The following is a 27,308-nucleotide window of genomic DNA, read 5'->3' as shown; positions in this document are numbered from 1 at the left end:
GATCCTCTGAGGCAAAGCTAAGAGGTGGGGTATAACTCCAGGGCCAGCCTCTGGGCCCAAAGGCAAGGAGACAAGAAAGTGAAGGCTGCAGAGGCCAAGTTAGATGGAAGGTATAGTGTGTGAAGTGTAATGTGTAATGAGTCTGAAAAAGTAGACTTGAGTCAAACTATGAAGGGCTTTAAATGCCAAACACAGACGTTTATATTTGACCCTTGAGGCAATGGTAGTTGCTGGAGAGCTACAACCAGCAGCGTACAAGGAATTGACAGTAAGCATGTATCAGATTCATAATTTATTAAATAATTGAGTGAAGGCAACTTTAGTCTGCTTAAATATATCACAAAACAAAGAAGAGAAAGAACCACTGTACACAAAGCACTGCAAAAAGTCATTCTGACAAGAAACTGTTCTTGTCTGCAGCTTTGGAAGAGATTGCCACCGACTGCGGTAGCTTTAGAAGACAATCCCGTCACCTGCCCCTCCCATTAGCACATCATCAATAGAAATAATTGATTCTGTAATTCGTGAATATATTCTTTCAATTTGTAATGGAGGAATAGTATTATATTATGGCCTACTAAGTTAGGTAAAGAGGCCCTAGTTCCTAGTCAACTGTAGCTAAATCTTGGAATGCATGTTGTACTGAGCTTACATAGAAAAAAAAATAACTCATTTAGTAGTTTAAGGCCTACAAAGTGCTTTCTTCACAAAATTCTGTGAGGGAAATAGTGCAAATACTATTGCCCCAACTTTACAGATAAAAAAATTGAGGCTTGGAATCTTAAAATGATTTCAGCAAACTTTAACAACAGTTAACTTTTAGGTTTGCAAAGCTCTTTACAAACATGTCATCTGGTCCTTATAAGAACTCTGGGAGCTAGGTGCGCTAAAACGTCCATGTTACAGATACAGAAATTGAGACTGAAAACGGTTAAATGGCTTGCCCAGAATCACACAGCTAGTAAATGTCTGAGGCACAATTCGAACTTGGGTCTTCATGTAGGTCACCTCTGTATAACCTAGCACTCTATGCATTGCATCGCCTCTGAGGCCTTGCCTTATATGCTCACCCATACCTTATATTCATTTGCTATCTATCTTTCTATACTTAATATCTCCCCAATTGAAAATAGGATCCTGAAGGGCAGGAAGAACATAATTTGTCTTTGTCAAATGAATGCTTTGCTCAGAGTCCTACAGTTGGCAGATATGTTGAACTCTTTCTACTGAGTCTGCGTCAAGGTTTTTCCCACCATACTATGGTGAGGTAGACAAAAGGGCACTGGACTAAGGTAAAATAAAAGGCCTTGGGCTCTAGTCCAGGTGCTGTTACCTGCTCCTCTGTGATCTCGGGCAACTTATTTTAATCGATCAGTCTCAGGTTCCTTTCTCAAATCTCCATTGATATTTGCATAATGATATATCTACCCTCATGCTTCACAGCAGTGACACGTGAAGTGACACATGGCTGCAAGGAACCATAACAGATCTAATCCAATTTCTTTAGTACTGCAGCTGTATGCTATTATCCTTCTTAATAGCACACATCTAGGCAGTGCCTCAACATCCACCAAATACTTTCTTCACAATATCCCTAAGAGGTAAATTGTCTGAATGTCATAGTGATTTTACAGAGCGAACAATTAAGGCTCACAGAATTGATCCTATGGCACATAGTTAAGTTACTTGGCAGTCAAGACTAGAATGCTTTTGACTCCAAGTCTAGATATCATACAGGAAAGCATCTCAGAAAATAGAAAGGTACCCTTTCTCCACTAAAATCTAATGGGTTTTATCAATTTGAAAAAGCTTTACTTTCAAGTTCAGGACTGATGACAGACTATTTTTTTGGTATCTGAAGTCCAGCCAAGCTAAAGTCAGGGAGGATCATCACATTTGGATACCAAATGATTTGGCAGACCAGGGTAAGGTTGGGATACAACTCAAATCATTTGAGGCACAAAAGGGTGGCAATCTACATTAGTAGGAATACCCATAGTATAAAATGCCAGATTTTAGGTAGCGCATTTCACTGTTTTCATACCTGTATATATATAAATAGCATTTAGCATACAGCTTTACACAAGGCATTTTGTTGAATATCTGATTTATCTCATATGTATCATTTATTTACACAGCTCCCTCACTAGAATGTAAACGTGAAGACAGATGTGGTTTTTGCTTTTCTTTGCACTTTGTGCACTTCTTCAAACTCACATGGTAAATAGTTATTAGATTCTTGTTGATGTAATGGGGTCAGGTAGTATTGTCTAATTCTGACTCAAATGAAACCTAAATGCAACAATCTGGTACTCTCTCTGAAAATGAAAAGAATTTAGATTAACCTACCCACAATAGGGCCAGGATTTACTCCATATTTCACGAGTTGAGACAACAGCTCTTCATTTGTGAGTTCAGTGACATCAAGGTCATCTTTCTCCTCTGATCGGGGTTTGTCAGTTTTCTTTGTGGCTTTCTGTAAACAACAGTACATTCTTCATAAATACCTCTAATTCTTTTCCACATAAATTAACAAATATCCATTTATCTTGAATGTCAGCACACTTTGTACACAATTACACTGAAAGTAAAAATGAGCTTTTAAAGTAACCTATTCTTAGATTATGTTTTAACATTCTAATAATGACAAAAAAGCAAAGCACAAGAATTTAATGAATTAAGTTCTGAGTTTACACACTTAACAGCAGAGTTTTAAATTTTTAAGTTTTCAGTTTTTAAAAAATTTTAGTCAAAATGATCAATTAAGTCTTATGAATTGGAAGATCAGTTTCCCTCCCAATCCTAAAGAAAAGCAATGTCAAGGAATATTCAAATTAAGGAAAAATTGTGGTCATTTCAAATACTAGCAAGGTTATATTTAAGATTCTACAAAGCTAGGATTCTGCAAAATGTGAACCGAAAATTTCCAAATGAACAGGCTGGAAGAGACAGAGAAACTAGAGACCAAATTGCCAACACTGGATGGATTATGGAGAAAGCAAAGGAGTTCCAGAAAAAAAAAAAAGATATATTTCTGCTTCATTCACCATACTAAAGCCTTTGACTGTGTGGATCACAACAAAATGTGGCAAGTTTCCCAAAACATGGGAATACCATATCATCTTACTTGTCTCCTGAGGAACCTGTATGTGGGCCAAGAAGCAAAAGTTAGAGCCAAACATGGAACTAACTAGTGTAAGATTGGAAAAGTAGTACTACAAGGCTGTAAACTGTAACCTTATTTATTTTACTTATATGTAGAGCACATTGTGCAAAATGCCAGGTTCTGATGAATCAAAAGCCAGAATTAAGGCTGCCAGGAGAAACAGCAACACTCTCTGATGGCAGAAAGTGAAGAAAAATTAAGAAGCCTCTTGATGAGGGTGAAAGAGAATATAAAAGCTGGCCTGAAGCTTAACATCCAAAAAACTAAGATCTTGGCAAATGGTCCCATCACTTCATGGCAAAGAAAGGGAGAAGAAATGGAAGCAGTGTCAGATCTTATATTCTTGGGCTCAAAGATCACTGCAGATGACAACTGCAGCCATGAAATTAAGACACTTGTTCCTTGGAAGGAAAGCTATGGCAAATCTGGACAGCACACTAAAAAGGAGAGACACCACCTTGCTGACAAAGGTCCATATAGTCAAAGCTATGGTTTTTCCAGTAGCAATGTATGGCTGTTAAAGTTGGACTATAGGGAAAGCTGAATGTGAAAGAACTTATGGATTTGCTCAAAGTCACGTAAGGACAGTGACAACACCAGATATTGACTCCATTCAGTGCCCTTTCCATTCATTATACCATTCATTTCTACAAAGAAAAGGTAAAACTGTATTTAAGACAGAAAGATTTCTATCAAAAATGTTTATTTTTTTAAGTTGTGAAACAGCTCATTTTATTTATATTACATATAAATGAAGTATTATACTTCGTAATATATCATCATTTCTAATTTACTTTAAAATTAAATAGCCAATGTCACTATTACAATAGCCTTACACAGCAATATGAACACTATTAGGAGATAATAGATGACTTTCTATTAAGCCAATAGAAGGGATCAATAGGGACAAAAAAGATATACTCAATCACTTCAAAATAAAATAAATTCTGTACAACAAAGGATCAAAAGAAAAAAGAAATTAGGAAAAGTTATTCTAACTAACATCTAACTTGACATCTAAAATATATAAAGAATTGAAAATTTACAAAGTCCACTTCCAGTCCTCAGTGGCTAAATGATCAAGGGATAGTTTTTCCAAAAGGAAACAAATATTAATAACCACTTTTAAAAAATTACTAATAATCAAAGAGTTGTACATTATGCGTTGAGATGCCAACTCATAATCATGCAGCTGGACAAACTAAGTAATGAGAAACAACCATCTTTACTGAGTGCTGATGGAATTATAAACAGAGCACCCCCACGGAGATCAACTTGGCATCAGCACAAACACACACACCTCTTTAATCCAATTAATTTCATTGCTGCCAGAATACTGTGAAAGTGTTATAAATTATATGAATTTAACAGGATGTACAATGCAAATAAAGGCAATATGCACATAAAGAAATGCTGAAAAACGTTTATAAATAATGACAACAAATAAAAACAACAGCAGGATGAAGGAAAAGTGAACAAGAAAGAATGAACAAAGAATTTTGATAGAGACTTTGAGGGAGTGACTGAAATTATGATTCAGGTTATAATTCATTAATTTAAAAGTAGACGATCGCAAAACCAAGTTTAGTAGATTGCATTGATGTTTACTAATGTTTATGAGTGTTCGTTTTGCTTTTTAACAGCCCAGCTGCTAAAGGAAGAAAAAGGAGAGTTACAGAGGTTGAGACAATATGCCAGTAAGAGGGAGTATCCAGGACTCATTCAAATGATAGATCTGCATCTAACACCCCAACTAGCTGATAAGCTTCAGGAGGGATGAGCAGGGTATTTTATCTCAACTTTTATCTCCAGCTTCTAGAATATTGTTTTGTATACAGCATCCTTCAAAATAAACTATATCACATTTTTTTCAAACTTTGAAAATAACCTACAAACCAAGATTATTAAGAAGTCTTTTAAAATACTGCCAGTCACAAAGGCTATCAAATGTAAACATCTATCAAAAACAATTATGTCCAGTTCATTCATAATGCTGGTGAAAAAAAACCCTATTTCAAACCTTGTCAGTCAACATCTTGTTAGAACTGTGGAGATAAAATAAATATGCAGAAAAGCTTGCTGGGGGTGTCATGAAGAAAGCCCTTGGCCTTTAGTCTGACCTGAATTCATATCGGGCCTCAGACACTAGTTGTGTGAACCTGGACACATCACAAGTCGCTTAACTGCTGTAGACCTCAGTTCTTCAACTGCGAAATGGAGATAATGTAATAGCACCTACCTACCAGAGTAGTTGTGAAGATCAAAGAGATAATATTTGTAAAGCTTAGTGACTGGTACATAAGAGGTACTTAATAAAAGTTTTCTCCCTTCCTTCTTAACAAACGTAACTTAGAGACTTAGAAACCTAGCAGCACTTTAGACATAAAGCTTCTAATATTACTCTACAACTAAAAAGATACTCCTAAAACAAAATAATATTTAGGATTCAAAATGTTCCTTGGAGACCCAGTCATCAGCGCCAAAAAATAAGTCACTGCACCCTATAACTCCCTTTCAAAGCACCATTCCTCTTGCTTCTTTTCTCAGTCCTATGAAATCTCTCATTTTTCTTGTCCTAATACCAACTCTTTCCAATCCTCCACATCTATACTGCTCACAAACTCTGAAATCCTATTGATGGCACTGGTTATGGTCTTTTGAAATAGATGCTTTTTTTTTTAACCCCATGACCAAATCTTTTTTTAGGTCCATTAATCAAAGTGATCTATATTACTATGAACATGGCAAAAAGTACTCAACAGTAACATCACTGCAACTCTTATGGCAGCAACCTGCAAAGTGTGGCTTCGATGCTGAGGGCGTAATATTTATAGAGGTTTCTGTATAGTGAGGTCACGAAGTAAAACACAAAATCCTACCAATTCACAAGTGTGTTCAAGTTTAGTACTCTTCCACATATATTTTAAAATTTCTGGTGCATGTTTTTAAGAATCAGATTTTTCTGCTAAGAGGTTAACATTTGCAGGTATGAACTTGCATCAGCGGACTGTTCAAAAAAAGTGCTGCTAGCTTCCAAGTAGTCAAAATTTTATGATTATTTTCATGAAAGAGAAAGGCAATTTGCCACCTAAGTCTAAATACTAGAAACATACTGCAGAAATGCATATAAAGGTTTAATTTAGTCATCATCCTAATCATTCAACACTTAGAATAAAAGATACAAAACCAAAAGCTAACTGCTGCCTTTTAAAACCAAGCTCTCAACATTAAAATATTTTTTCTAATGACAAGCTAAAGGTATTTAAGAAAACAAAGAGGACACAGTGATAACTGGAACCTTAAACAGTTTTTTCATTCCCAACATTTCTCTCATACAGCCAACCACATGCAACAAAACAAACATGTGACAAAACAATCTGTAAGGAGGGAAATGTTTGCTCTAGGACAAGTTTTCACTAATTTTAAAATTCTACTGAAAAACAAAAAAGATCACCTTCAAAACATATTATTTTACCTGCTCAAAGATGTAGCAGGGAGTTCCTGTTCAGGTAACCAATCTCTAAGGTCACTTCTAACTTTAAGACATGATAAAGGCTGTTTCTGAAATGTCTGTGACAACCTAGAAAAACTGGATAGCCTTAATAACTTTCTATAGCATACTTTGCTTCAACCAACAGCACTCCTGGGATGACCTATCAAGTCTGCATCTCCAGCCCTACACCATCATCTACTGGAAGTCTCCACTTAGATGTCCAGGCAGCAGCTCCCACTCCTAATCCTCTTTGTAAAATCTCCCTGTTACCCTGCATCGACAGAGTAAGGATTTGTCTGAAGGGTCTGTAGCTAGGTTAGGCCTAGCTGGCACGGTGGGCATACAATAGAAGCAACAAGGCTTTCTGGGAAGAATAGTAATAAAACTGCTGCCAAATAACAGAATCAAAGAACCAAATTTAGTAGTTGTTGTTAATTCAGGTCCTCAGTCTTTTTTTTTTTTAATCACACTTGTAGATACACACCCACCATTCCATAGATTACTTTAACTTTAGGAGAGAGGTTCTTAAGAATGTTAAAAACCATTCACTCTGACCTTACTGAGCCCTATATATACATAAAAATAGTATATTCTTTTTAAGAGTTTATTGAGAGAATTAAGATATCTAATAAGATTATACTTGTCAGCACAGAGTAGTTAAATAAAATACAGGTACATATAGCCAAAAAGAACTGCCCTGCTACAAAATAAACTACTTACATAATTTTATCTATCTAAAAAAGCACGTTATTCACTTCAGGATGTACTGTCTGGTTTAAAAAGTAATGTTAGGCTGAAAGCTGCTGTTACAAGTTTATAAAATTCCTCCGATGAAGTCCCCCAGTGGACTCTTCACTGTGGCAGAGGTGGTTTACTGTCATCTCACAGGAAGCTGCATTAGCTTCTATGTACCAAGCTAGCCAGGCTTAGAAGCCAGGGGGCTGAATTTGCTAAGTTCTGAGAGATCCACCAGCAGATAAGAACACAACAATTTATTAAATTGTTAAAACATCCTTAAGGATGAGCTTTCACAAAATGGCTTTATATTCTGGCTACATACTCTATACACTTATTTATATACACATTATCTCCCCAATGGAACGTAAGCTCCTTGGAAGACAGGGGCCACTTCCATCTCGTCTCTGTGCTCCCTGTTCCCAACACAGAGGGCACTTTGTAAATGCTTGCTGATATAATTCTAGATCCTAAGTGCTGATGCTGAAGTGCTGAAAGAAAACTTCATTTCCTACAGGACAGAGAGCATTTAAATTGACTGACTATTTACTTCTCAAGATTCTCCAAAATAAAACTGGGGGCCCTGTTCAAAAATGTAAAACTCATGACGAGTAAAGCAGCAGAACTTACTCCACAAACTAGACCTGATTTCTAATTTCTAATTCCAGAATGAACTGCCCAAAATCTTACCAGGCTACCCTAAGTTTTTCATTTGTGCGATATACTGGTTTCTAGATGGGAACCAAGTATTTTTATATAATTAAAAAGGCACTGCAATTAACGGACTACAAGTAGCTCTGAAAGAAACTCTGCCTTAATACTAGAAGTAGCTACGTTCCAAATTCTACTTATTTCAATATTTATTTTATTACAGGCACACTTTCAAAGATTTGTTTTAAAAGGTAATCTACAAAATGACCGAGACCACTACCAAACAGTTCTGAATCAGGCACTACTGCACCAACTGTTTTACACGGCAGTCTTCTGATTTCAAACATGGGCATTTGGTAAGTAAAAGAAATCACGTGCAACTAGAAGCAGCTCCTGAAGGTAAGGACCCTTCGGCAGGGCGCTTCCTCTAAGTCTCAGCTCTTACTCAAACGTCATTTTCTAGTAAAAGCATCAGTTTGCACAGTTGTTCTACACGGGGCCGGAAACCGCAGATTGGAATACGGAGCCCCCAACTCTGGGAAACCTAACCCGTGTCTCACTTTATTCAAAACAAAGCCTCTGGAGGCCCCGCTCCCGCCAAGAAAACGCGGCTAGGGACGCTGCGTCCGACGAGCGGGCTGGGGAGGGGGGGGGCGGCGGGTCCCTCGGGAGAGGGGTCTTCCAGCCTCCCGGGGTGGCCCACCGAGCCCCCGGGTCCCCGCGCCCCGCCACACGCAGCCGCCGCGCCCGCGTGGGCAAAAAGGCGCGAACTCGGGCGGCTCCGACCGAACACCGGCCCGAGCCCCGCAGCTCTCCCGCCGCCCTCCAGGGCGCGCTCCGAGCACTCCGGAGCCCAAGCGGGACGAGGCGGCAGCCCGCCGACGGGGGAGCCGGGCCCCCCGGGGTGGGGCGGGGGCTGCGGACCCAGAGGCGCTGCCCCCTTACGGGGAGATAGACCGGGGAGGGGTGAGCGCCGGCAGAAAACGGGGGCTCACGACACCGACTGTCGCGGAGCGCCCCAAACCCCACGTTTTACAGACCAGAAAGCTGAGGCTTTCCGGCCCACAGAGCCGCTCTCCTCCGAAGCCCCCACTTAACGGCTGGAGAATCTGAGGCCCCGCCTGGCAAACCTCGGAGCCCGCCCACCCCTCCACTTACGACCGAGCGTCCTAAAGGGGGGCCCCGAGAGGACGGGGGGAACCTGAGGCCCCGAGGCGGGCAGGGACTGGCTTTCTCGGCCACAAAGGGACGGAGAGGCCGGACGCGGAGGGCGCCCTATGGCAGAGGGGGGAGGGGGAAGCTCGACGGTGGGGGCGGGGAGGATAATAGAGCAGACGCGGGGCTTTGTCGAAGCGGAGGAAGGGAACGCTCCGTACCCCGGGGGGGGGAGGTGCAGAGACAATGTCCGCCCTTCCCCGCGGGGGGGGGGAAAAAGTCCTCGGTCTCAGACAAGAAGGGGGGGGTGAAGGAAAGGGGTCCTCGGTCTCAGCAAAGGGGGGAAAAAAAAATCCCCCTGTCTCAGCGGGGGGTGCAGGGGGAGGTCCTCCGTCTCGGTGAAGGAGGGGAGGTCCCCAATCTCGGCGGGGGGGAAACAGGGGTGGCTTCCCCGGTCTCGGCGGGGGGGGGGGGGGTCCGTACCCTTCCGGCGGCGGCGGCGCCTCCTCCTGCTCGCCCGCGGCCCGCGGCGCTCAGCACCGGCGTGGGCTCGCGTTCGTCGTCGCTGGAGAAGTCCGCGGCTGTTGGCGGCCGGGGCCGGCAGCGGGGGCTGCGCGGGCGGCGCGGGCCGGTTCCGCGCCGTGAGGTGCTGCAGGTACAGCTGCACGTAAACGTCCTTGCGCTGCTCGCCCGCCGGCAGCGTCACATTGTTGGCGAGCAGCTCGCTCTTGAGCCGGTCTTTCGTCAGCACCGACGGGTCCTCCAGGAACTCGGGCATCTCCTCGGCGGCCGCCCCGCACGCGCGCTCCCCGCCCGCCTCCCCGCCTCCCGGGGCCTCACGAGATGGGCGTGAGCCGCGGCGCCCGGCGCTCGAGCGGACGGAGCTGGAGCGAGAGGCTGTAGGAAGCCCGGCCGCTCCGCGCTCTCACTCACACACACACACATACACATACACACTCTCTCTCTCTCTCTCTCTCTCTCTCTCTCTCTCTCTCTCCAGGCGAGCGCCGAGAGACGCCCGCGCCGCCCACGCCCCAAGAAGGCGCCTCGCCATTGGCCGGCGGCGGCAGGAAGCGCGGCGCCTATTGGCCTGCGGCCTCGCGCGGGTTCCATTAGCGGCGCTGCCTGCCGAGCGGACCTCGAGACACGCAGTTTGAAAGGCGCCCGGGCGGGAGCTGACGCCTCGGGCTGGGCCCGCACCTCCGGCCCAGCCTGGTCGAGCCCCCGGGGCCGAGGCCGCCTCCGCGCCGCCCGCATCCATTAAGCGCCTGCTGTGTGCCAGGGTGACCGTGGGGTCACTGATGTACAACAGTCTGCGGCCCCTTCTACAGATTCAGAAACCGAGGCACGGCGTTCAAGGGACCTAGGCGCTTGGAGTCACTACAGAGCGGGCCTAGAGCTGGAAGGGAGTTCAGGGTCCCCCTCTGACAGATGAGGGAACTGAGGCAGTGACTTGAGATCGTGGGGTCACTAATCTAGACCTGGCTAGTGCTTTAAAGCCCTTCATTAATCAGTCCATCACCGTTTATTAAGCGCCTGCTATATGCTAGTTACCGTTACATTCGGCTTGAGATCACAAACCTAAAGCTGGAAGGAACCCAAGAGGCTGTCAAAGGTCCAACCCCCACACTTTACAGAGGAGGAAACTGAGGCACAGAAAGGAAGTGATTTGCCCGGGGTCATACAGCTAGCTAGTCAGTGTCTGAGGCCACTCTGGATCACGCATTAAGGGGAAGGGGTGTATGCTGGCTGGCAGGCCCAGCCCCCCACCACATAAGGTGAGAGCTGGGGTATGAGGGGTCTGCGATTGCAGAGAGGGGAGAGAGAGGCAAGGTGAGGGTTTACAGTTTGCTAGGACTGGGGTTGTTAACCTTATTTGGGTCTGGGACCCCTTTTCACAATAATGACCTTACGTGCACAAACGTAAGGTCACAGAGGAAACCAATTATATTGGAATAGTTACTTTTGTTATTTAAACAAGGATTCCTCCCCAGATCGCTAACTACAAGAGGATGGGGCTGCACCTGTCATTGACATAAGTTCCCCACAAAGGAAGACTCAGTGGAGGGCTACACCTTCCCTGCTGCTTAGAGGGGCTGCCTAGAGGTGAAGTGGACAAGCTCATAAAGCCAGCATGTGTCCAGAAGTGGAACTTGGTTAGATGCTGGTCTTCCAGGGTCAGAGGCTCCCCTTTCTATCTAACAGGCCACGACATCTGTCAAAGTAAATTTAACGACAGAATGCAAAGCTAAATAAACGCCTCTTCTTGGAGAAAGGTGGCACCTGTGATTTCATTGGTATAGGGAACTTTCACATAAACTTCCTCTACTAGTACTAGTCTGTACTTTTTCATAAATGCATAGTTTTAAAAGAGCTACCTATTCTCTAAGATAAACTGTTACAGAGTAGCTGATCTACATGGATTGAGGGAGTTAAGGTGAGTTCAATGAATGAATGAATGAATGAATGAATGAATGAATGAAAAATACCAAGCACAAAGTGTGAAGTCAAGGGATAAAAATACAAAAGTAAACCTCTCCAGGAGCTTGCATTCTAAAAGAAGGAGGTTACACTTGACAGAATTTAGTGACTCTGTTTCTGTTTGTGTTTGATACATCTGGTCCAGGAAGCTGGGATCAGTGATTCACCTATGTAAAATCTGGACCCAGATCTTCTAACTTGAAGCTGACTGTCCTTCCACAGAGCTGCCTCTCAGGCACTGGAACTCCAGAAACAAAATCAAAACCACTCTGGCTTCAAGGATCCAGAGATCCCTATGCTAGGAATAAACCCAAAGGAGGCCAATAGTAGAAACCTGTCTATAATTCCTAGAGGCACTTTTTGTTAGCAAAACAACTAGAAGCAAATTGGGCTCCCATACATTAGGAAATGGCTGGGAAAAATTTGGGAAGACTTTGGAAGAATCTTTAAGGGGAAAGCAACATTCATAATGATCTCCAAAACTGAAGAAAACCGTTAAAAAGGCATTAGAACTCAGAGCAATGACTGATCTTGACTCTAAAGGGCTGATGATGAAAAATCTCATTTTACAGAGGTGAACCGTGGGTGGGCAACAAAGCACATGCTGTCAGATGGGGTTAATGTACATGGAAAACTGTAAAAATCGGAGCCAGAAAGACATGAGTTCACATTCTGTCTTGGACACTTGCTAGCTGTGTAACGCTGGGCAAGTTATTTATTCAGCCTCAGTGCCCTCATTTGTCAAATAGACACCAACATCTACCTCATGGGACTGTTGTTAGGATCAGAGGAGATAACCACATGTAAAGCACTTTATGTTAGCTATCATTGTTAACTGTACTTAATCACAAAGAGTTTTGTGGGGGGTCGTATTGGGACATGATTATTATGTTTTTAAAGCTTCAATAAAATTCTCTTGAAAGAAAAAATTGCTACAAAAATTCTGACTTCTAGCATGAAGCCCTTCCAAGTACTCTTCAACTTTTGACAAGACTGTATTACTAAATCTTCCTCAAATATCCACAACATGTGGAGCTGGAGTGTTTATAATTGTTTTAAACAGTGGATGGTTCAGAACAAAGCTTCCCTTTAAGAAAAAAAAAAAAAAGCAGCCTTTGGCCTCTAAACTCATTTCCTGTGTATCCCACCACTACTGAGTGGCAGCTTAAGTATATGCAGGCACACAGTTGTAGTTTGAAAGAGCCCAAATTTTAATAATAAAAAATTACAGAATCAAATAAAGTCCCATGAAAAGATAACTATAGTTAACTGACTTAAAAAGTAGTAAACCTAATATTCTACACAGCCCTGAGAAACCTTCAGGTTATCATCAGAGCTCTTTACCAAACTCTTAATCCAGAGCATAAATTAAACCTAGTATAGCCACAGGAGAAGTATAGTTTTAAATCAATTGAATTATCTAGGCAAATAAGTCATAATGATGGTGTGGGGATGGCCATCAACTATCCTGGAGGTAGAGCAAAAGGACAAAGATTACCTGCTCCACCCGGTGCCTCTTGGTCTTTTCCCCACCAGGGTAATTAATGTGGACCAAGATTGTCATGATAGGAATGGAAAGAAGTTGAAAGGAATTTTCTCACTGGAAACTTGAGCTCAGGGAGCAGCAGCTCCGCTCAAGCAGGCTCAAATGCGAAAGAGCTGTGAATGTGCCAAGACCCAGGCCTTCCAGCCCGAGCTGCTCATTTACACCTACCCATCCTGTGTGACTCTTGTCCACGTTCTTTTACATGACTCTGCCACTGTGGGATCTGCCCAGCGTGCTGGGGCCTTCCTCACATTCTCTCGTCGTTCCATGGATACCAAGGGAGCATCTGTGCAGTCCTTGGGCTCCTGCTCACTGTTGCTGAGACCGGCCCACCTGTTTTTGGTCATATATTTCTCTGATGACATCTTTTAAATACAGAAACTGCTGCATAACTATTTGTCATGTGTGACCCACCATGTTCCTCTTTACTCCTCTTTGGATGATCATCAACTTAACTTCTGACCCTAGCTAGTTTGTCAAGATTTAATCAAACTGGTGTGCACTGCCCAAGTAGGGGCCGTGTTTTCTGTTATTTGATAAATATCATGAAGGCATCAGGTGAGGGGGACAGGCCATAGAAGGAGATTCTGGTGAAGGTGGGAGCCAGGAGTTTGGAAATATTAAGAGGCAATGTGGTGACTTGTAGTCAGGATACCTGGTGTAGAGTCTGGTCTTTAGTACTGATTAGCTGTGTGACTATGGGTCAGTTATTGAATCTCTGAGACTCAGTTTCTGTATTTCTAAAATGGAAATAATTACACTTGCACTATTTATAGGGCTGCTGGAATACAATTTCATCGTGATGGTGTTCAGTATTACTATTGCTAAAGCCTGATAACCCTCCCGGAATCCTACTACTCTATAGTTTTGATATAGAAAGCTCTTTTGATTGGAGAATAATTAGATCCTGGAGTAACTAAGCACCTACAGATGTTTCACAAGGATTCTCCTTTTTGTCAGGAAATTGGCCAGCTGCTTAATCCCCAGGGAAATGCTTCATCTTGCTATGCCGTCAGGGTAAAACTTACCTACCTAGCCAGACATTTCTCCGAACAGCTATATAGCAGAATGTCCTCAAGGCCAACAGTGAAGGTCTGTGGAACACAAAGGAAAACTATAGGTTAGCTATGTAAACATGGAGCAGATGTCCCTGAGGTCCCTTTGTGGGAGAAGCACAAGCTCATTCTCATGTCTGAGAGGATTTAAAATGTGGCCACACAGGAGGCCCCATGTTTGCTTGGCTACAGCCTTTGTGATTATCTGTTTCCAAAAAAAGTCACTATAAGGATTTCTGTAGCAAGGAGTTGGAATCCTAACAAAACCCTCCCAGCTAGGGTTTCCTAAATGATAGATATTAACAATGTCTTAATCTTTACACTAGTCTGACAGGCGAAGTGTATGGGGTGTTCAAGTGGACCAGCACCTCTCGTGTGAGGGCTGCTGAATCCTCTTCAAGGCTGCTCATCCACCTTTGGTGTCCACCTTCACCTATGGCTCCAAAAAGCTGTGGCATGCACAGCAGCCACACACCGGTAAAACCGTCTTGCCAGACAGGATAAACCAGATTGAGGGTAACCAACAGGCCTAAAACCTGTCAGTGAATTAGGGGGATATCTACCCCAAGCATATGAAGACTTCCTCTGCTAGAATGGGCAGATATAGAACGGGCAAATGCAGCGGTTCGTTCCAATGGCCATGAAGACAGCTGAAGCAGGCCCTGTGGAGCCCTTAGAGTTTGGTCAGACATCAAAGATGCCAAGATCATTCACTGTCTCCCAAGTCACTGACAGTCATGTTGTCTTGTGTCTTGCCACTGGACTTTGATGACTTTGGGAGAGAGAGAGTGAGGCTGACCACTTTGTGCAGCTCTGCCTCACTTAAACACAATTCACATACAAGTCAAGACATCATCCATGATGTCATGGGTCCTCTTAGAAAAATGAAGGATGTGGAACAGGTCATTAGATTTAAAATTCCAGAATAAGGTGTCTAACATTTAAGCAACGTTCCAAATGTTTGGCTGGTTGCTGTATCTACAGTGATGGGAAAGCAGAATGGGAGAGGAATCAAACTTGGAGCAGAAGAGTAAGCCAATGGATGGAATTTACAGGACATCCTATTTTAACTCAATAGAAGGAAGAACATTTTAACAAGACACCCCAAATAGACTTCACGCCTAGTGCTCTATTGACTGTGCCAGCTAGCTGCCCCTGGGCTATTCCATCTCTAATGTCCTTTCCCATTTCAAGTTTCTCCAAATTTGTTTCTTTATTAATGGCTTTATTTAAGCTCCCATGGTGTGTACAAATATAAGAATTGGGTGCAAATAATAACAAAGTAAAGCAGGCATGTTTCTTTCCATTGTCATACTTATCTAAACCTTCTGGGATGTATACATACAATTTCAATTGTTGTTAACAATATTAACTTTCAAGAATAACACAAAAATTAAAAATGAAAATCATAATCTTGTAACAACTATTAAGTACCTACTATATGCCAGGAACTATGCTAAGCATAGATACAAAAGTGAATTCATCTCAGCCCTGAAGGAGATTACATTCTAATGGGGGAGGCAACATGTGAACATATAAATACATACAAAATCCATACAGGAGAAGAGAAGGGACTAAGAGCTGGGTAGACCAGAATGTCTTCATGGGAAAGATGGCATCTGAGCTGAATCTGGAAGGAAAGCAGAGATTCCAAAGAGGACATATGAAGAATAAAAACATTCAGGGCATTGGGAGCAGCCAGTGTAAAGAGATGGGATGGCTGGCTTGTTGGGGGTGCAGAGGAAAGTAATCTGCAAGAAGACTACAAAGGTGGGAAAATGCCAGGTTGTAAAGCATGGGATTATTAGGACATAACGAAGAGCATTTAAGACAAAAGCTTTAGCTCTAAACCTCTGTGATTCCATAATAGCTTTATTAATTTTTTTTTTGGCTAGGGACTTGCAATTTTGTTGTTGAATCATTTCAGTTGAGATCCACTCTTGCTAACTGCATTTGGGGTTTTCTTGTCAAAGATACTGGAGTGGTTTCCCATTTCTTTCTCCAGCTCATTTTACAGATGACGAACTGAGGTAAATCGGGTTAAGTAACTAGCCCTCAGCTAATAAGTGTTTGAGGTCACATTCGAATCCAGATCCTCTGGACTCCAGGGGCCAGAGCTCTATCCATTGCACGACGTGGCTAGTAAATATCTTAGCCCAGATTTGAACTCAAGTAGATAAGTCTTCCTGATTCCAAGCCTAGTGCTCTATCCACTTAGCCACCCAGCTGCCCCACTTGTAATTTTACTCTTCAATAATGAATGTCAACAAATTAGCCAATGAATGGTGGGTAACCTGAATTAGAATTGCCAGGGCTTCTGATAAATTGAGTGACTAGCCCAGTTTTCAGACCGCTTCCGGCAGCAATTGAAGCCACAATTTGGGCACTCTAAAGTTAGGGCTCCATCCATTACTCTAAGCTGCCTCTAGGGAAGATGTAAGGGTTAGCCCTATTTAAATATAAACCAGATAGAAGGGTAGTAACTGAGACAAAGACTTGGGAACTAAAGAGAAAGCCCATTCAGATATACAGGAAGCCTTCTGTACCTCGGAAGAGTTCTAAGGGGTCTAACAGCTCAAATACAAAAGGAAAGGACAATGAATTTGCTCCAGGGCACAGATTACTGCCAAATACTTGCCTTATCCCAACCCAGTTATACTCATCTGAGTCTTGAAAGCGTAGCTGGCTGGAGCGCCTTTAGGAAGGAGGAACAGGGAATGGTTTGCAACTGCTGTTGGTCCTAACCATTTCAGCAAATGCCTTTTCTAAAAGTTAATTGAGTCCCCTAGCTGATGGTTAAGGGGAAGCACACAGACAGTAGAACTCTCACAATACTAACACTGACAGAAGCTGCCTATTGTCATAGAGAACCGATCTCTGCACTAGGCAGCCCTGGGTTCAGGTCTTGCATTCACCACATACTGGCTTATGTGACTCTGGGCAAGTCGCTTGATTTCTCTGTCCCTAGAAACTCTCAGACTATAAATTTAGGCACCTACTTCGCAGTTTATAATTTAAGATTGTTCTATGGTGATAGAGGAAATTTTTTACCCCGTATTCCCAAAACTGATGAAATCACAGATCTGGTGAAAAAAATAAATCATATCATCATAGAGCAAGAACCTCCCAGGACAACAGGCATGACCACAGTTCTCAACGAGCACAGCAGCTCAGAGCTGTGGCGTGAGTAGGAGCAGGCACCCAAAGGATTACTCCTAGAACCCTAGGCAGCAGCTGTCCCTGTGGTTACTGTCCTAAGCTGGGAGTCCCCGTTTTTCTGAAAAAGCACAGTAGCACCTAGCTGAGCCAGGGCCCAGTGGGGATGGGGGAAGGCTGGAGCTGCTCACAGGGACTCCACCAGATGGATCCGGCTAAAACTGGGGGAGTGAGCCCAGAGAGGAAACACAAAGAGCAGCCAGTACAAAGCATGGATGTGTTTGTAGAGCTCAGAAAATCTGTCCTAAGATATAGTTGAGTCGTTTCTAGAGCAGACTGCAAGGCCAAGATCCACCTCTCAATCTCAGATGTCATTTTCATGAGCCACTTGTGTGAGTTCTTCCTACTCTTTGATGAAGCAAGCTCCTTCACCTCTTGTTCATGATGCAGGCTAGGCCTAGCTTCACCACCATCCACATGGCCTTAAATATCCTTTACCATCATTCCCTGGCTTTTGCCTTTTCAGGACAAGATCCATGCCAGATCCAAGCATGGTTCTTTTCTTTTTTCAAAACCTGTTCTTCTTGGTTATACAGCCCCTCCTAAGGCCACAAAGAGATACTTTCAGTTCTCGGCTTATTTTTAGAGCAGAAATGATGGATGTGTTCTGAAGCCAATGAAAGATCATTATCTATCTTCAGGTTAATGAGGTCCACCCACTTTTCCTAGTTAGTTCAGGGCAGGCATACCTTGTTTTATTGTGTTTCAATTTATTGTGCTTCAAATACATTGAGGAACATATATTTAAATTACAATTTGAAGGTTTCTGTCAACCCTGACATGGGCAAACCTATCGGTGCCACTTTTCCAGCAGCAGGTACTCACATCGTGTCTGTCACATTTTGGTAATTCTTTACATATTTCAAAATTTTTCATGATTATGTCTGTTATGGTGATAGGTGATCAGTGATCTTTGATGTTACTATTGTAATTGTTTTGGGGTGCCACTAACCATGCCCATATAACATGGTGAACTTAATTGATAAATGCTGTATGTTGTTCTGACTGCTTCACCAACCACTGTTCCCTGTACTCTGACTTCCCTATTCTCTGAGACACAACAATATTGAAATTAGGCTAGTTAATAACACTGCAAAGGACTCTAAGTGTGCAAGGGAAAGGAAGAGTCAGTAGATGGGGCAAACTTCATTGTCTTATTTTAAGAAACTGCCACAGCCTCCCCAACCCTCAGCAACCACCACTCTGATCAGTCAGCAGCCATCAACATCAAGGCAAGCCCCTCCACTAGCAAAAAGATTACCAACAGCTGAAGGTTCAGACGATGGCTAACTGTTTTTAAACAATGTTTTTAATCAAGGTATGTATATTGTCTTTTTAGACATACTACTTTTTAGACACTTAATCGATTACAGAATAGTATAAATACAACTTTTATGTGCATTGGGGAAACAAAACAAATTATGTGACTCACTTAACTGAATAATACTGGCAATTGATTAGGATTAAAAATGAATCAATTACCAGTATTTCGTCAATATTTAGTCATCAAGGCTCTAAGACTTTCCACAAACAGTCACTGGGTATGAAAGAACACAGAAGATGGGGAAACTCGCTTTTTCAGAACATAGCTCTTCTACTACATTCATACAGGTGAAAAAGCCCAATACACAAGTTGTCATGAATCTTTGTAACAGATCTGTATGCATAAATCTATCCTATAAATCAGTTAAAAGCAATATAATCATCCAGACACAGTAGGTTAATTAATACTACCTTACACAACTCCTGTTCTAACTCAATGCTATCCTACTGGTCTTACTCAGAGACAATCACTGGTACCTATAAATCACCATAAGCTGAGTAAATACTGATTAAATTGAGCTGGGGTCTCAAAATTATTCACACCAGGTCTTCAACTGCTCTGCCTCTGCCCTTCAAACCTCAGGGAACTCTGAGCCTTTTCCATCCTATCTTTCTACTTTCTCTCCCAATGAAGCTTCTAGAGAGCTAGGCCTGTCTTACTTTTATTACTTGTATCCTCAGGGCTTAGCATGCAGTAATAGCTAACATTTATATAGCTTTAAGGTTTGAAAAGAGCTTCACATATATCATCCCCCTCTGCTCTTCTTCCCTAACACTCGTGCTTTCCAGAATGCTTAGCGAGCCACCTTCCGCCATTAGAATGAATGCTCTTTGAGGGTAGCAGCTGTTCTTCTTGCTTGTATTTATATCCTCAGCACTCAACACAGTGACGGCATACACAGTAAGTGGTTAATAAATACTTTATCTGGCTTGATCCTCACAACAGCACTGTTGAGTTAGGGGTTATTATTAGTATCATTTTACAGGTTAATAACACGTCCAGGGTCACACACAGAAGTCCTGAGATAGGAATCTAACTCATATTTTTCTGATTCCATGTCCAACACTATCCATTATTCCATTTTGCTGCCATAATAAGCACTTAATAAAGGCTTTTTCATTCCTTCATTCATGATCACTTTGTTCTTTCTTATTGCTTACAATATAATATTATATTTAGGAATTCTGCCAAGAATATAAATCAAGTTCATCAGCTTATACAGTATTTTGAAGTATCTATCTTTCTCATTTTAAAAAATGAGATATTTGCTTGTCTCTGGTCCCAAGTTAACTCTTGTTCTCCAGGATTCTTCCAAGAGACAATCACTCAGGCTTAGTTTAGTAATCACATCTACATATTCCTCTAGTACCCTGGGAGATAGTCCTTAAACATTTATTAAGCAAGCACATCTTCTAGTCTAGGGGAACTTATTAAAGGAACTGACTAAAGTTTGTTAAATCCTTTTACAATCAATCCCTTCATTTGTCTTCTAATGCTCTGTTATCCATTTTTGTCCTCTCCTTTCTAGTCTGAAATCATTCTCCTTGGTGGAAAAAAAGAGAAGCAAAAGATAAACCTAGGACTTCTCCTAGGTGGTTAATTGGTTTATCATCATCTTTCCAGCTACCTCAAGCAAGGATCTGATCCTTTCCTCGATCTTGTCCTCAAGCCTAATTTCAGAAACCCTTTTCATTGTCATTAGCATTTATCAAAAACTCATGTTAACTTTAGCCTTCTGAATGCTTGGGACCTTCCATATTTATCATTTGTTACCTATCCTTGCTTTTATCTGTCTTTTGTTGATGGCCTTCAGAAATGCGATAACTTCACTTATAACTTCTTGGTGCAGTTCACTGGATTCTTTACAAATGTTTCCATCTTCTTCTGCATCAAAATCGTTTGTCATTCTTGCCAGAATTTACTTATTGAGAGCCTCCAATGCTTCTTGAGTAGACTTTCCTTTTATAACTCCATCTCTGGACATGACTTAGTCACATCATAAACAAATTAGAGGAGCAAGACGGATTATGCCTTTTGCAAATATGTATAGTGAAAGAGTCCATGACCAAAAGAGAGAGAGGACCACAGGAAATTAAGTGGACAATTCCACTTGTACATAATTAAAAAGCTTTTGCACAAACAAAACCACTGAAGTTAAAATTAGAAGTAATCAGGAAGAATCATATGTAAAAAGGTAATGAGGGGAAAAAAATCTTTTCGGCAAGTTTCTGACAAAGGTCTCCTAGCCAAGATATACAGTATACCAAAAGTCTAAACAGTTTTAAGCCACTAAATTGATTTGGATGTGTAAAAACAAGAGTCATTCACCAATGGATTAAATGATCAAAAGATAGGAACAGTTTTCAAAAGAGAAATCCAAGTTATCAATAACCATATAAAATGATCCAAATGGCTAAGAGAAATGGCAGATTAAAAAAAAAACCCTGAGAATTCAGTTCAGAGCCATAAGCTTGACAAAGATGATAAAAAAGGAAAATGATATGTTGGAGGGGCTGTGGGAAAATAGGCATACTAATGTACTGTTGGTGGAATTATGAATCAGTTCAACAACGGAAAGCAATTTGGAACTGAATCCTCAAAGTCAATAAACTGGATATACCCTTTGCCCCATTGGTACCACTATTAGGCATTTTTCCCAAAGAGATTTTACAAAAAAAAAAAAACAAAACAAAAAAACCCAAACCCTTTATAGACAAAAACAATTATAGCAGCTCTTTTTGTGGTGGCAAAGAATTGAAAATGTGGGGTTCCCATCAACTGGGGAATTATGGAACAAATTATGGCATATAAATGTAAAGAAATATTATTGCAACATAAGAAATGAAAGGTTTCAAAGAAATCTGGGAAGACTTACATGAACTGATATAAAGTAAAGTGAATAGACCCAGGAGAAGTTTATATAATAACAACAACATTATAGAGAAAAGCAACTTTGAAAGATTGTAGAACAATTGATTGACGCAATAACCAGAGGACCATATGCTATCCATGTTTTGTTTTTGGCAAGGCAATTGGGGTTAAGTGACTTGCCCAGGGTCACACAGGTATTAAGTGACAAGTGTCTGATCTGAGACTGGATTTGAACTCAGGTCCTCCTGACCGCAGGGCCAGTGCTTTCTCCATTTCACCACTTAGCTGCCCTATCCGTTTCTTGATAGAGAGGTCAGGGACTCAAGATGCAGCATAAGACATCAATTTTTGAACATTATGTGGGAAATTGTTTTGCTTGGCTATGCATATTTATTACAAGGGTTTTGTTTTTCTTTTCTTAATGGGGGAGTGGTAGGAGGGAGAGAGGATAAATTCTGGTTAACTGAAAATAAAAGTTAAACATTAAAAAATTAAAAAAAACTAACTAGAACAAGTTAAATTTCAGGGCCATTTCTAATGACCACTGTCATTATAGGTCACATTTATATAACTCTTTGAGGTTTGCCAAGCTTTTTATGTATATTATCTTATATGATTCTCATATCAACCTTGTGAGGTAGATGGTATTATCCTTATTTTGCACTTGAGGAAACTGAGGTTTAAAGAGGGGAAAGTACTTATCCATGATCACACAGCTAGGAATAAGTAATCAGAAATAAGAATTAATTAAGCACTCTGTCAGGCACTGTACTAGTAAGTGTCTGGGGTAGGATTTCAATCCAGTTCTTCCCAGAGCTTTGTATTACGGTTTTAGGATCAAGGAAAAGGCCTCCCTCAGGCCTCCTGGTCCCCTGCCAGTTTCCCTCAGTATCTTCCATAGGCTTCAAATGTGTTCCTTTCACATAAAACCAGGTTTTTCTCGGCACAACTAGAGACAAACATTTAAATGCAAATAGCTTGGGAGAGACAACCAGATGAATGAGATCTAGCCCTACTGCTGACTGAGCTAAGCTCACAAGTAAATTGCAGTCTTGATGACAACCCATAATCCCTGCTTCCCCTAAGGATAGACTCCCCAAGAGGCCCTGCCCAGTTTGCCAGTGGGCAGAGGGTTCTCTTGCTATGACTGTACAGGCAGGGTGCTCTCCCATGCAGGGAGACATCCTGACCCTTTGGTGAGAATCTTGGGCCTCTGCCTCTGGCCAACAGAAACTCATCTCCCCTCTGGCACAGATGCTGCTCCTCCGGGCCACGGCAGGAATTCCTAGCATCTCCATTGTTATGTTTAGTCTTCCCTGCTCCTCGTCTCTGGCTCCTCCTTTCCAACCTTTCTCCACTTTCACCAGCGTATTTATCTACAGTAGAATTCTATATTTTGACCAGCTACAGCTGTGGTGACTATAGGTCCTAGATTTCCCAGGGAAGTGTTAATTCCAAGAAAACAAAGTGCAGGAGGTTTTTCAAAAGGGATTATCTGTTATGAGACTATGTGTCCCAATTCTTAGTTTAGAGAATTAGGTCATGGGAGCTCTTTCATCTTTAACTTCTAATTGACTATTCTCTCGTAATCACGAGCCAGCTTGCCTGCATGGTAATATACACTCTGCTCATTATCCAGTTTTGGCAATGACAGTTGTATTTGTACTCTTGACGCCGTCCCCTCCTGTCTCCTCTGGCTGCCTGCCCCCAGAATCTGCCTCTTTCTCTCTGTGTTTTCAACCTTCCCCTACCTCCCGGCTTCCCCCCAGCATACAAACATACAGAGATATCTCCAAACTTTAAAAAAAACAAACAAACAAAGAAAAACCCCAGAAAAGCCAGCTCTCAAGACTTAATTCTATCATCCCCTGAAGTTGTCATAGCGGTGCGCTGGTAACTTTTTTTAAGGCCGGGGGTTAGTGGGAGGGAAATGGATGGCATGGCATACTTTGAAGTTTAATTTGCATTATTCACATTTTCTCCTCACTTTCTTGAGTTGTCAGTCAATAATACTACACATCAAGTTTTCCAGAGTTTGGGGTGTAAATGCTCACACTGTTAATTTAATTTAGCCACAGTTTTCTGCTGGCTTCAGCACACCCCCAAATCTCTTCGCCCTTTTTTCAAACAGACTCATGGAAAAAACTGTCTCTGTTCCTTGTCTCCATTTTCTTTTCTCCCTCTCTTCGCAATCCATTGCAGTCTGCCTTCTGATCTTATCACTCGATCGAAAGCTGCTGCAGTCTCCAAAGTTACCCCACAATCCCATAATTGCCACATTTGACAGCCTTGCCTTAATCCTCATTCTCCTTGACCTATAGCTGCTTTCGTCATCATGTGCCCAATTCCCTTTGTGGATACACTCTGCTCTGTCCCTACTCTCCTCCTACCTCTCGGGGTTGTTCTTTCTCAATCTCTTTAGCTGGATCATCACCATCCACCCCTTAGTCCCAAGGCTCTGTCCTAGACCTTCACGCCTCTCCTCTTTCCATTGAACTCTCATCAGTTTCTTTTCCTAAGATTGTAGTCTCTATGAAGTCTGGTCTGTCCAAGGCTATCTGGTCTTTCTCCTGAGATCTACCTCCCGGACATTTCCAAACGGGTGGCCAGAGGCAAAGGCCCAAGACTCTCACTGAAGGATCAGGCGGTCTCCTTGCATCGGTGAGCACTCTGCCAGCAGGGGAGAGACAGGCATCTTTCATTATCTTTCTCCCAAAGCACACCCTTCTTCCTAAATTCCCAGTTTACCTAAAAGCTTTAACATCCTTCTTATCTCCTACTTATACAACTCTAGAATCCCTCACTCTTCTCTTTCTTTCATGCCCTAGAAGAATGAACAAATGGAATGGGCGAAGCATTTATTAAGCCCTTAAGAGGAGCAAAGCACTGTGCTAAGCTCTGAAATAAAAACAGAAAATAGCTAGATTATCCATCCAACATTCAGACTGTTCCCAAAGTCTTAGTGAAATTTTAAGCTTTAATCATGTATCTACAATTTAAGCTAAGACAGGACACCCTGCATATCTATTCTATTCTATTATCTATTACATAATGTCTGTAGCAAATCAGTTGTAAATTCTTGTGGATTCTAGCATCCATTTCCTTTCCCTCCATTCATGTAAGTTCTTCTAGTTCAGCCTCTTAACGTTTTTCTCTTGGACCACTGAAATAGCCTCCAAATTGGTCCCTTTGCCTTGCTATCCTTCTATCTCACCATGAATGCATCCTCCACCTAGTCGCCAAAGTGATATCCTTAAAGCACAGGTCTGTCCTTGGCTCTTCTCAGTTGCAGGATATCAATGTTTGGCACTTACAAGTATCTTTTTCTTCTGCAAACCATACATATAAAGCCTCTTACAAATTTCTTAGCTGAGAAAATACTTTAGATGTCATCCAAAACAATGTTATGGCCAAGAATAAGATTTATGTCATAAATATATTAAAATGAAAGGGTTTTTTTTTGTTATTTTGATGAGAAAAATTAGTCCAATTGCCAACATTTTTTGGGAATAATTTTAGTTTATGATATTAAAATAATAATACATGCTGCAAGGCAGGAAGAAAGGAAGCAATTTTACTTATGGGGATAGCTGATTTCAAATATAGCTTCTTACATTCTCTTTCTTTAAAGAAGGAATAATTTTGTTATTGGATTCTAGTCTTCCTCTCTCATATTTCTCTCATTCCTCTAAAGCACAATTTGCCCATTTAACATGATCTATACATGAGTTGATTTCTTTTGAATGCTTTTTTTCCTCCCCTATTCCAATAGGCATTTACTCTAAAATAAATTAGTATCTTTCATTTTTATGCCGCTTTCATTTCTGAATATATTCTTCTATATCCTCAATTCCTCATCAAGCCAACCTCAAAACAAAAAACAGGGAAAGATTAAAGATTAAAAAGATTAAAAAAAACCCAAGCCTGATAATATAGACAGTTTTCCACACTCAGAGTCTCCCCAACCTCTGCAAAGAAGGGAGGGGAGGTACTCTTTCTCAAGTCTTTTTTTTCCGGCTAAGTTTCTTGAGCCTTAATTCTCATAATTACAATAATTGTTTCAATTGTTCAGTGAACTGAATGCCTTTTCACCAACCTTACTTCTTATGTTTTTTTCTTTGAGAATTCACAGATCAAGAAATGAGAGACCAAATATCAGTTCCAGTAGGACAGCTGGTATGAGTATGCAGCTGCCTATACCCTGTGATTGGATTGGTCCCAAGGAGACCTCCCTATGCAAAAATCCCTCCTTAACTTGTCATGGGACCTGAAATTCTATCAATAGAGACTGAGTCCTTAAGGCCTTTTTACCCCAAATCTACAAGAATCCTCTATTTGCTTTGAGGGGTTCTAGATATTCTCTGACAAAGAATAGCAGCCCACCCGGTATATTGTACAAAAGAAACACTTTTACTACATTTAGTATTCAAGAAGCATCAAGGGGTTGGATGCTGAATGCAAATGGTAAGAAATGAGTGGAAAGTGGGCATTGTTGGTAGCAGGGGCTGGCCTGGGGGGTGGGAAGGGGAGAGGGGGACTTGTCATTCTAGTGTGTAATCAGTTTTGTTTTAAAAAGAGACCATGTGACTTTTTTTTTTACTGAAATGAATTATTTTTTAATTCTTCCATACAAGAAACATGTCCCCAAAACATATACTTGGATGCCCATCAATTGGGGAATGGTTGAACAAGTTGTGGTACATGAATGTAATGGAATACTACTGTGCCATAAGAAATGATGAGCAGGCGTACTTCAAAAAAAAAAAAAACCTGGAAAGACTTACATGAACTGATGCTGAATGAAATGAGCAGAACCAGGAGAACATTGTACCTAGTAACAGCCACACTGTGCGATGACTGACTTTGATAGACTTGGCTCTTCACAGCAATGCAAGGATCTAAGTCATCTTCAGAAGACTCATGATGAAAATTGCTATCTGAATCCAGAGAAAGAACTATGGTGTCTGAATGCAGATGGAAGCATACTATTTGCTCTCCTTTTCCTTTGTTGTTTTATTGCCTCATTTTCGTGGTTCCTTCCATTAGTTTTAATTGTTCTTTACATAATGATTAATGGGAAAATATGCTTAATATGAGTAGAGCCTATATCAGATTGTACACTGTCTTGGGGGGTGTGTGAAAGGAGTGGGAGGAGAAGAAATTTTAAAACTCAAAATCTTATGGAAGTTAACATTGAAAACTAAAAATAATTTAATTATCAAGAAAAAAACAAATACTTGAAGAATTTACTTGCCTTTCTTCTTTGCAGAAGTGGAGCGCTACAGGGTGTGGAAACTGGCATACATAATCACATCCTTGGGCTCTACTTCTGCTCGAGGGGTATATAGTGGCAAGCTGCACTGCAGGTGGAACACAGACTTCCAGTATGTTGCTCTAGAATGAATCACTCATATGGGTCAGTTTCCTGGGGAAACTGTGTCCTGGAGAAAGTGGCCTTCATATAAGGTCCTAGAAAGAACCTGGCATCCCTCTTGGCCTTATAATACCAGAACAAAGAGCCATATTAGAATAGATGTGATCAACATGTGACATATGTAGACTGATACCATAATTAAGGCTATGGGATTTGAAAAATATTCATGAATCCCAGATCA

The 27,308-nt window shown here is 41.5% G+C and overlaps 1 protein-coding gene across 1 annotated transcript in view; it reads right to left on the bottom strand.

The window, feature by feature from the left end:
- TMPO (thymopoietin) overlaps nt 1–10,194 on the bottom strand; it is a 33,139-nt gene extending 22,945 nt beyond the window's left edge. The window contains 3 exon segments of the mRNA XM_021006423.2: nt 2,350–2,476; nt 9,684–9,777; nt 9,779–10,194. Of these exon segments, the coding sequence (XP_020862082.1) occupies nt 2,350–2,476; nt 9,684–9,777; nt 9,779–9,978 (421 nt within the window). The 5' untranslated portion in view covers nt 9,979–10,194.
- Between the last annotated feature and the right edge of the window lie 17,114 nt (nt 10,195–27,308).

Source organism: Phascolarctos cinereus, unplaced genomic scaffold (genome assembly GCF_003287225.1).
Source record: "Phascolarctos cinereus isolate Bilbo 61053 unplaced genomic scaffold, phaCin_HiC Scaffold_1;HRSCAF=81, whole genome shotgun sequence".
Taxonomy (NCBI): domain Eukaryota; kingdom Metazoa; phylum Chordata; class Mammalia; order Diprotodontia; family Phascolarctidae; genus Phascolarctos; species Phascolarctos cinereus.
The sequence above is the reverse complement of the archived record's forward strand: the minus strand, read 5'-3'. Positions and strand labels throughout refer to the sequence as shown.